Source organism: Gossypium hirsutum, chromosome D05 (genome assembly GCF_007990345.1).
Source record: "Gossypium hirsutum isolate 1008001.06 chromosome D05, Gossypium_hirsutum_v2.1, whole genome shotgun sequence".
Classification (NCBI taxonomy): domain Eukaryota; kingdom Viridiplantae; phylum Streptophyta; class Magnoliopsida; order Malvales; family Malvaceae; genus Gossypium; species Gossypium hirsutum.
In genome coordinates, this window is record NC_053441.1 from 2,359,586 (window position 1) to 2,370,859 (window position 11,274).

The window sequence follows — 11,274 nt, forward strand, 5'->3', positions numbered from 1 at the left end:
TTGATTTCTCCTTTGCAATAAATATTTTATTATTTCTTTTAGAAGAGTTTCAATCTCGTTCTTTCTAAATCTATTTTATTTTTAATTTTTCTAATTGTTTGTTTGTTTAATTTTTAAATTCAGATATCAAATAATTTTAGCAATTTGAAATCGGTCTATTTACTGCCTCATTGACAAATCAGTGCTTAGAGTTCGTCAGTTGAATTTAAAAAAAAACATAACCACCTGATAGTTTGAATGAAATTTTTTAAATAATTTAATAAATATTTTATAATTAAATTTACTAATAATTCAAATATTTATTTACATAGTAAAGTATTTTGTGTTTGCTTGCCAAAAAAGTGAGGTTGAACAAAGGTGCGCATAACTTTTATCCAACATTGCGATGCCAGCTTTGTTGTTTGAAAGATCCATGGTATTGCAACTTTTCCCTTTTTGTGGTCCACTGCTTTCGTATATTTTAATGCAAAACAATTGTCCATCCCTGATTACCTCAGTCATGATCCACATGTTTTTAGATTGCAGAGACTATCTTAACTGACCAGTGACCAGTATCAAACAATTTAAAGTGTTAAAAAAAAAACACATGATATTTTCTTAAATTTATATAATTTATAATTGTAGTTAATTAACTATTTTTTAACAATTTTATTATAAACACGGATTCTATTTTTTTATACAATATTTAGAATTATTTATATCTCTTCTCTAATTCATAAATAAGAGAACAATATGCTTCAACGCATTCAAATTTATATTCTCCTGCATTGACAATAATGTACATACTAATTGAATTAAAGATTCAATCAACTTATATCAAGTAAACTTGAATCACTCACTCAAGCAAGTTTTTAAAATTTTATTTTATGATTTAAAAGCATTAAAATCTAACCATTGCACAAATTCTGCAAGACACAAACTTTAATTTATATTATCTGTACTAAAATCATACGAAAATTCAAGCAATTCAGCAATTTGAGAAAATGCCTAAAATGGTCCACACATAGTGACCACCGAAATTCCGAGGAAATTTGCGGATTTGTCATTTGCATTACATCATTCATTTTTCATATTCTATACTTTATCCTATCATTATTAAAATTAAAAAATTATATATTTTTAAATATATTTAAATTTAATAAATTAATAATTCATATTAAAATTTTAAAAATATATATGTGTAAATTATTTTCATATAATACAAAAAGAACCTTTTCTTGGGTTGTTAGGCTGTGAATGAAAAGCCCGGATGCGGAAAACTGCCACCGTTACGGCAGCTGAGATTTTTTTTCTTTACTAGGGCAGTTTAAAATTATTAATTCCAAAATAAGGGCGTTTTTAATTTATTTCTCAAATTAAGATATCTTAAGCCACTTGGATGCCTATTCATTTCTCTTTAGAAGCAAAATATCCTAATCACTCTTTTTCTTTGGAATCGAATTCAACCTGGAGAAATTTTTTTTGAAATTTTTTTTTGGTTAAAATTTTAAGCTACTTTTTCATCATAATTTTATTTGAAATAATAAGTGAAATGCAGAAAAAATATACTAAAATTCAAGTAGAGCAACATAGTAAAGTCTCCTCCTTCAATTTTCAATACTCCGTTTGGTATGTCTCGCTTTCGATTGAATTTTAATTTGAACTTTTTCCTTTTTATGAAATAGGGTTCAACAGTTTCACTGTATTTCCTCATCTTTTCACTAATGAAACTCTAATTTAACTTAAAAAGAAGTTAAACAGTTTCAACTTTGCCTGAAATTTCTCCAAAGTGTATGGGGCAAGGGGGTTTCTCTAGGGATTTGGTAGAGACAGACGAAGTTGCCGTCCGCCATTTAGATCCCCTCTTTACCCTTATTGGGAAATTTAATCACATGGGATTCAGTAGGAAAGGCATAGCGTCAGCCATGGTCGGATTAGTAAAAGGAATTATATAAGCCGGCAAAGCAGGGCTCAATGTGGCCGGGTTTTTGGATGCGATATCGACGGGGCAGCTGAGCTCAAAATCGTTGGATTTGTAAGGGAACCGGATTTTAATGAGGGATTTCGAACCAGGCTTTTTCGTCAACCATTTTGTTAAGGATTTGGGGATTTGTTTAAAGGAATGTCAGATCACGGGACTTGCTTTGTAGTTCAACAGCTTTATTTGTTGCTTATGGCTCATTGAGGAAGGAATATGATAACTCAAGCTCTGATTTTGCCTCTGGACAGGCTCACCTTAAAACCGGTAAACTGCTAAATACTTATATGTTTGATAAATTTCTAGTACTCCATTAAAGTCAATATGCAATTTCATGGTAAATTAAAATATGCAGTCTCATTGTTTGTTGCACTTCATAAAATATTCAGTTTGGTTGACATGATTTTGAAGGCCTATTAGTTATTGTCTGGCATAAACTAACTTGCAACCTTGTGTATTTTTCTGCTACCATTAATGAAAGCTATGGTGCACGCAATGCATTTGAATGGCGTTAGAAACTTATATGTGCTCCGTTCATTCATCATAAATGACTTGAATAGTATCTTCTGCTAGGTAGAATGTGAATGATGAATGTGCTTCATGCTATTAGACTCTATTTGTTCTCAACCCGAAATACTTGTATGAATAGCTAAGAACATCCATATTTTGAGTGGAACTAGCATTTATGTTTGCCTCACTAGGCTTCATTTTGTTCCCAAGCAAGAGAAAAAACAATGATTAGGAGTTGGGGAATAAGAGAGCAAGACTCATACAGGCAGGGCAGTGTTATTGAACATGTTACATGATAGAAAACTCTTTTATTCCCCATCAATCTATTAGCATCTAATTAAATATAATAGAAAGATTAAGTAAGTGTGTAGCAGCCTAGCTGTATCAGCCTGAAAATCAGTGGTTTTGGAATTTCATTTTCAATGATCTGAGTCGAGGTTAGTATAAAGTTTAGTTGAAGTTTGGTCCGTTAATTTTGTCAATTGGATAGTTAATTAAGGTGTAAAGACTAAATTGTAAAAGTGATAAAAGTTAACCATTATGGATTTTTAATTAATTGAATGACCAATCGAGCAATTGAACCTTTCTTAAACCACCAAATGGTGATGGATGACAACTTCCACCCATCAAAATATGTTAATCATCATTAGCCTAAGTTAATTAAGGTTAATTAAGTTAATTATGATTTATTATATATTAATCTAAGTATAAATAAGAAAATAAAATAAAATAAAATAAAGACATTTTTATTCATCTTCTTCTCCAACCTCACGAACTAAGAAAGAAAAATAGGGGTTTCATGCTTTCAACAGTAGGCCCTCATATTTGGTAAGATTTCAAATCTTTTTCTTGTAATTTTTATGTTATTAGGCCTCGAGAGCTTAATTTAACTAGCCCGTGTACCAATTTGTAAAATTGTTAAAGTTTTTAAAAGTTGTCATTATTAAACCGTGAAGCTTTTGGTATTAAATTGTTAGATTTTTAAACTTAGAAATGAAAAAAATTGACTAATTTTGTTATTGTTATTTTTGCCTGATAAGTTCATATGGTGTGATTATATATAATAATAATGTAAATATGTTTGAATTATGAATTTGTTTGTGTGAAATGTAATTTTGAATTGATTATGATTTAATACAAAAAAGGTGAGACATTATCTAAATTGTAAAGAAATGATACTATGTGTTATATGTGTCTGAATGGATACAAAATGTTCTATGATGGAAGAATATGTATATGATGGAGCTACAGTGATTTGAATGTTACGAATATAGTATTAATGTCCGCGTGAATTTAGTAAACGATTAGAATACGGTTGACATGCCAATAGGGTTATTTGCGTGGGTGTACGGGTTTAGTACTTCGGTGTTCTCTGTTCAACACTTAAGTGCTCTCTGATCAGCATTTCAGTACTTTCTGCTTAGCATTTTAGTGCTCTATGTTTAGCACTACGGTGCTTTCTGGTGTGGTGTAGTTAACCGTGAATGGAATGTTAGAAGTTTAATGTTCAAAATGGAAATTTGATGTTTTGATATCGTAAATGGAATTGAATTGTGAATTGTACTAAATTGAATAGCATATTGATGTTGAATTGCTATATGACTCGATTACGTGACGACTCAACTTATCGTTGTGAAATGTTATGTCAAAAAAATTGTAACAAGTTAATTAGATGGTTATGTTTGATTATAAATCAAAGTATGTTATTTGTTTTAATACCTATAAATTTATTAAGCATTCGAAATGCTTCCCTAGTTGGTTTTCCCTTTTTTGTAAATTGTTGGTTTGCGGAACTCGTCGATCAGATCAACTCGAAGCTCACACTTCACTTTGGCTAGATAGTTGTTTAAACTTGATTAATGCTTGATTTTGGAAAACTAATGTTCATATATGCAATAGTACATGTTTTAAAGATCTAAATGTGGCATTTGAAAGCCAATTTTGTTGATGAAATGGTATGATTAATGATGATATTGAAATGCTATATGGCATGGTTAATTTGATTCAACTTGATCTAGTTGAATTGTTTGGTATGGTGTCAAATTGTGGATTTGTTGGATTGAATGTATAGATTTGGATAAATGGCATATATTTGACATGTGATTGAACATTATTTTATGCAGGTTGAAGGTGCACTTTTGTGCACCAAATTGTATGAAATGGTTTGGTTGATTGAAATAGGTACCAAAAGGTCTATTTTGTGCTAAAAACAAAGTCCATGTCAAGACATCAAGTGATGATCGTCGCAATGAGATTTGGGATTTTGATCACGGCGTGTCAAGGAACCCCCTCGTAACAATAAGGCAAACTAGACAGTCACATTGCGACGAGTAACTTCACATCGCAATGTCGTATTGAAATTTTGAAAATGTTGCAATTTGGTTTTAATACAGTTCTGGGTTAACTTTAGAGCATTTGTAAGCTCATATAAGACCCGAGAAAATTTGTATTATGAACTCATGATCTGTAATGATTGTGTTTGCATTTTTTTATATTTTAATGTGAATGTTAATTGTCTGTAGTTGTTCCGGTAACAAGTGTAACATTTCGTAATTCAGACTCGACGATCGGATTGGACGAAGAGTGTTACACTAGCAGAGGACCATTCAACTGAAATTGTGGTGATGTATTGTTCTGAGGTATATTAAGATTCAATCTCTGGTTCATATTTCGTCGACCAATCCTTCCTAATTCACATCTTTGCTGAAAGAATTTCTTTTGTAATTCCTTACACAAGGATTCAGGAAATACCGGATCCCCGCCTACACAAGAAAATTGTTGATAAAACTCCAAAATGGTATTTTCTTTTGACCCAATTTTTTTTTCCTTATCGGTTAGGAAAGACAAGAAAATCTCAGGGTAGCAAACATTCTCTAGAATTTCTCTTAGATTTGAACCCATAGCTGATGATAGAACTAGAATAGATATTTTCTGTTTCCTACTTACACGAGCCCATATCCTTGCTTTTCTATCAATCTCTAATTCTAACCTCCCTCCCCAATCTGATATTATGGTACCAGTATAGACCGAAATTCTGTTATGATCCAATTCTGATCGATAATAGATACCGGGGCTTTGCAATATTATTCAATTATTTATTGATTGCATTATCTTGAGTGAAGACTTAAACAAAACACAAGACCATTCCACTAAGAATGGTGGCCTAGAAAGTGTTCCATAAATCATTTAGGAGTGGAATGTTAAATTAAACTTGGTAGCAGCCTACCCTAGCAGGTCCATAGACCATAGTGGCCATGAAAATGTTCTTTGACTGAGCTTTGAAACCAGCTCCAGAGTCTGTTCTCCATTGACATGATGTCAAACTCTGCAATTTAAAAAAATCCGATCGATCCTACGTTTATTATGTACTGATCTGCTCGGAATGGAGACTTCTTCTTCTTTTTTTAATGAAAACAAAGTTTCTCGTCAAAGTCTTCGGCAATAATTTGTGTTGATCCTCATCCAAAAAGTAATATTCTTTCTTTTTCTTTTTTTCTTTTTTTGTGTGTATGTGGGGGGGGGGGGGCCGGGGGGTTCCTTTCTCTCTTTTCTGTCCACTCCCCGTCCCCAAGGCTAGCATCAGTGTTTTCCCTACCTCTTGACTCTTCCATTTAACTACCACTATACCATTTTCCAACTGATGTGGCACTTTGAACATTTGCATAAGAAAAGTAAGAACACTAATATAAAAGACTAAAAATGGATAGGATAGGAATGTTTTGGAGATACAACTATTATGCTACTAGTCATTAACCTACAATAATAATCATATATCTATGTACGTTATTACACCATTGATGGGATTTTTCCTTCCAAAATTTTTAATCTACCTTTTAACTCTCCCCATCTTTATTATGCATATATAGTTATATCAAATATATATACCCTCAAAAGTTTCTTTTTATCTAAAATACATGTCATCGGGGTATTCATTCCAAATAAACTTTAAAAAAAAAGTAACTAGTTCTGCCTTTCCTTTGTGAAAAAGAAAATTTTGGATAATTGATAGAAATGGTTGTTGTTTTCCTGGAAACAAACAACGTATTGGAAGGGTCGGAAAAATAGAAAGTAGCGTCTTTGTCCCTTTTTCTACATATTTTTTTCCACGACTTGCACGTTGGGTTGGGACTAAAAGTACTTATGAGCCGGGTCGAATCGAGATTGACTTAAGCTTAATATTAACATATTTTATATTTATTTAAGCTTAGTTTGACTCAAAATATGAGCCTAAAATTTTTTTCATACTCGCCCATATTTGCAAAAGATTAACCTAAACTCATTTTAAGTCTGCTCGTATTATTTTTTAAAAAAATATTTATTTTATATTATTTTAATATTTTTTATTTTTTTATTTATTGAAAGTTTTTATATAATCATCTTAACATTATTTTAATATTTATATTAGGGTAGTATTATATATTTAGTATAAAATTATTCTCTTAATGTGTACAATATATAAAAATAACATAATATAAAATATTATAAACTTAAAAATGAGCGGGCTAAGCTCAGGCCTTAAATGTTCAAGCCACCCGGCCTATATTTTAAACAGGGATAATTTTTTTGCCTTAGTCCAATTTTCAAGTCTAATAGTTTTATCCAAACCCTCCCAAATTTCGAACAGACCTTCAAGCCTAAACAAATAACTCAACCTATGAACAAGTCTAGTTGAGAGTTGTATCTTAAACGAGAAACACATTATTTTTATCGGAGTAATAAAATTGGGTGAAAGATATCATTTTTCTAAAAGAAAAGTTGACCATAATGCTTAACCCCTTTGATCACTCCAATGAGTATATAAATATTCATTCCCTGCATATTTGGAAGCATAGACCTTAAAGATTCATTCTTACATATATCATTATTACTACCCATTTCACTTAACCTTTGACAACATAGTCCTTACAGTTTGGGATGTGATACTAATTCTCACTCACACTTCCCAATATTCCAAATGTCAAAGCCAACAGCCGGTTTCCTCAAAATTCATTTCAATGCCCTCGTCCTTATTCTTCTTTTCAGCCATGCAAGTTCCCAGCTGCATGCTGCTCAAGAACAAGCTATCTTAATCAACCTAAAGCAATATTGGCAAAACCCATCCTCCATCAGCCACTGGACCCTCTCAGCAAACTCCACTAACCATTGCAGCTGGCCTGAAATCACTTGCATTAACAATTCAGTCACTGCGTTAGGCCTTCCCAACAAGAACATCAACGGTACAATCCCATCTTTCATTTGTGGCCTTCAGAACCTTGCATCCCTTGATCTCAATTATAACTACATCATAGGTGAATTTCCAAAAACTCTCTACAACTGTTCCAAACTTGAGTATTTGGACCTCTCTCAAAACTATTTCGTTGGCCCCATCCCTCATGACATCAACACACTAGGCCGGCTCCAGTACTTGAATCTTATGGTTAATAATTTTTCAGGCGAAGTTCCTGCCGCCATTGGATCGTTGCAAGAGCTAAGTACCCTTCTGCTTGTTAAGAACCAGTTCAGCGGTCCTCTCCTGCTAGAAATTAGCAACTTATCCAAGCTTGAAATTTTGGGATTAGCAGATAATTCAGAATTCATGCCGTCTAAGTTTCCTTCAAGTTTCACTAACTTGACGAAGCTGAAGACTTTATGGATGTCTGGAACAAATTTAATTGGTGAAATCCCTGAGATAATTGGAGATATGAAAGCTCTCGAGGTGTTGGATTTATCTAAAAATGCACTAACGGGAGAAATCCCAAAAGCATTGTTCTTGTTGAAGAATTTGAAGGCGGTATACCTTTCCAACAATAAGCTACTCGGAGAGATTCCTCAAGTGATTCGAGCTTCCAATCTGACAGGAATTGATCTTTCTCAAAACAGCCTGACTGGAAGAATCCCGAGTGATGTCGGGAAGCTAGAAAAGTTATCCAGTTTAGTTCTGTTTTACAATCAACTGTCAGGCGAAATTCCTGAAGGCCTCGGCCAAATCTCCACGTTAACAGACGTTAGATTGTTTAGCAATAGATTGTCAGGCACTCTACCTCAAGATCTCGGCCGATACTCGATGCTTGAGAGATTTGAGGTTTGTTCTAACAGGCTGACAGGGATGTTGCCTAAGCATTTATGCGATGGAGGTAAGTTGCTGGGAGTTGTAGCCTTTGACAACAATCTTACGGGAGAATTGCCAACATCACTCGGTAACTGTGATAGCTTAGTAATGGTTGATGTCCGCCAGAATGGTCTTACTGGGAGCATTCCCAGTGGACTATGGACATCGTTGAACTTATCAAAGTTACTGATAAGTGACAACATGTTCACTGGTGAGCTTCCCCGAAAAGTGTCGGATAATCTCTCCAGACTCGAGATGAGTAACAACCGGTTTTTTGGAGAAATACCTGTTGATGTGAAGCTGTGGAGGAACCTTTCCGTATTTAATGCCAGTAACAACTTCTTCAGTGGTACAATTCCTGGAGAATTAACTGCCCTTTCATCTGTACAAGTTCTTTTGCTTGACCGAAACCAACTCCATGGCTCCCTTCCATCTGATATAATCTCATGGAACTCACTCGCTACTCTAAACCTTAGCCAAAACCAACTTTCGGGACAAATTCCAGAGGCCATTGGTTTTCTACCGAGCCTAAACTTATTGGATCTGTCTAAAAACCAAATTTCAGGCCAAATTCCTCCTCAACTTGGTCAACTAAAGTCTAGTTTCATTAACCTTTCTTCCAATCATCTCGTGGGGAACATCCCAAAAGAGTTCGAAAATGGTGCGTACTCCAACAGCTTCCTAAACAATCCTGGTCTCTGTGCAGGTACTGCAAATGTAAACCTCCGCATTTGTGGTTCACAAAAAAACCCGAACTTGAGTTATCCTCGAATTCTTATTTGGATTTCGAGCACAGCAATTCTTGTACTGTGTTTGTCAGTTTCATTCTTCCTCTCTGAAGTCTGTTGGCAGAGAAATCGCATCTTGGATCCGGAATGGGAGCTCACCGCATTCCAAATGTTGACTTTCACGATAAAAAGCATTTTGTCAGGATTGGAAGGTCAAAAAAACAAGATTGGAGATGGGGGATCAGGAGAAGTATACCGTGTTGATATAACTGGCGATGGTGATTTCGTTGCCGTTAAGAAGATTCGGAATAAGATAAAGCTTGAGAGGGAATTGGAGAAGGAATTTCAAGCTGAAGTTATGACATTGAGCAGAATTAAGCATTTGAACATAGTGAAACTGATGGGTTGCATGTCAAGTAAGGACTCGAAACTTCTTGTTTACGAGTACATGGAGAACGGGAGCCTTGACCTATGGTTGAATAAGCACCGAACATCGGGTATCATCTTGGACTGGCCTAAGCGATTCCGAATCGCGATCGGGGCTGCCCAAGGACTCTGCTATATGCACCACGATTGCTCCCCACCCATTATTCATCGAGATGTGAAGTCAAGCAACATCCTGTTAGATTCTGAATTCAATGCCAAAGTTGCTGATTTTGGTCTAGCTAAGATGTTGATCAAAGGAAAACCAACAACAATGTCTGCGGTGGCTGGTTCGATTGGCTACATTGCTCCTGGTGAGTTTTAGCCTTCAATATTGCATCCAATTCCACTAGCTTGATTTCTAGTTAAATATACATTATCATTTATTTCGACTTGAACTGTAGAATATGCTCATACACGGAGAATCAACGAGAAGGTCGATGTTTATAGCTTCGGAGTCATCCTTTTGGAGCTAACAACAGGACGAAAACCGGATCAGGGGGATGAAAACAGATCACTTGCAGAATGGGCTCAACGATACTTTGAACAAGGCAACTCGATATTTGATGCATTAGCTGAAGGTATCAAAAAACCTTGTCACTTGAACCAAATGTGCAATGTCTTCAAACTCGGTCTCTGTTGTACAAGAACATTGCCTCCGTTAAGACCTTCCATGAGAGATGTTCTGCAAATTTTAGTCCAAAGCGCTCATCCTCTTGATTATCAAAGTAAGAGCGCTGAAAAGGAGTTTGATAAGGCTGTTTCGCTTCAAAAGTTAAAAGATGGACCGACCTTCGGTCCCAATAATGTTTACTCGGTATGACTTTATGGGTTGGCATTATTATTAAGACTTTGAATATGCTTAAGGCCATTTTTTTTTAATTTAAAGATTTGAGAAATATGAGTAATAGCAATAGGAATTGTATAAAACTTGTCCGATTTGTATTAGTAGTTATAAGGACTTCAACTATTTTAAATTAACTTGGTCTTAGTATGTGTATAATTGAGTTGAATAAAATATTTCATCTAAATTTGCTAATAGTTACAGAATATTAACTATTTTAGATGAACACTGGTCCCAATATCAGCATTAGCCTTAACCATTTAACTCTTTGTTACCAAGAAAAACACACACCTAGTTTTCCCCACTTGCTCTACCATGGCAATTAATTGGATAAACCAAACATTAGTCCAAATAATCACACCCATTAAAAGTCTTTTTTGCACTCTTTTTCTTTTTCTTTTCCTTTTTCTATCGCTTCTTTTGGATAGATTAAAATCCGTGAAGTTAAACTTGTAACATTTAACTTATTAAATCACGTACTCATCCTCTAACTTTATAAAAAATTCATTTTAGTCCTTCATTTACTTTTTATTTTTTAATTTTCAAATTTATATTTTTTGTCAAATCACCTCAAAATAATATTTTCTAACATCACGTGAATGACATGTCAACATTTAATTAATTTTTTAAATTTTTAAAAATTCAAAAAATAATAATAAATATTTTTAAAAATTAAAAATTATTAAAATATAAACAATATTTCTTATATTTTAAATTTTTAAAA

The 11,274-nt window shown here is 33.8% G+C and overlaps 1 protein-coding gene across 3 annotated transcripts; it reads left to right on the plus strand.

Moving 5' to 3' along the window:
* The first annotated feature begins 1,232 nt into the window (after positions 1–1,232).
* LOC107907187 (receptor-like protein kinase 5) lies at positions 1,233–10,745 on the plus strand. 3 transcript variants are annotated; one of them, XM_041093102.1, is made up of 5 exons: positions 1,265–2,224; positions 4,591–5,106; positions 5,205–5,264; positions 7,900–10,020; positions 10,111–10,745. In XM_041093102.1, exons 4-5 carry the CDS (start codon positions 8,043–8,045, stop codon positions 10,527–10,529), a joined length of 2,397 nt encoding a protein of 798 aa, XP_040949036.1. In that variant the 5' UTR covers positions 1,265–2,224; positions 4,591–5,106; positions 5,205–5,264; positions 7,900–8,042; the 3' UTR covers positions 10,530–10,745. The 3 variants fall into 3 exon arrangements, with proteins under 3 accessions (XP_040949035.1, XP_040949036.1, XP_016689930.2); XM_041093101.1 differs by having other exon boundaries at positions 1,233–2,224; positions 4,591–5,264; XM_016834441.2 differs by lacking the exons at positions 1,265–2,224; positions 4,591–5,106; positions 5,205–5,264 and having other exon boundaries at positions 6,982–10,020.
* Positions 10,746–11,274: the final 529 nt, after the last annotated feature.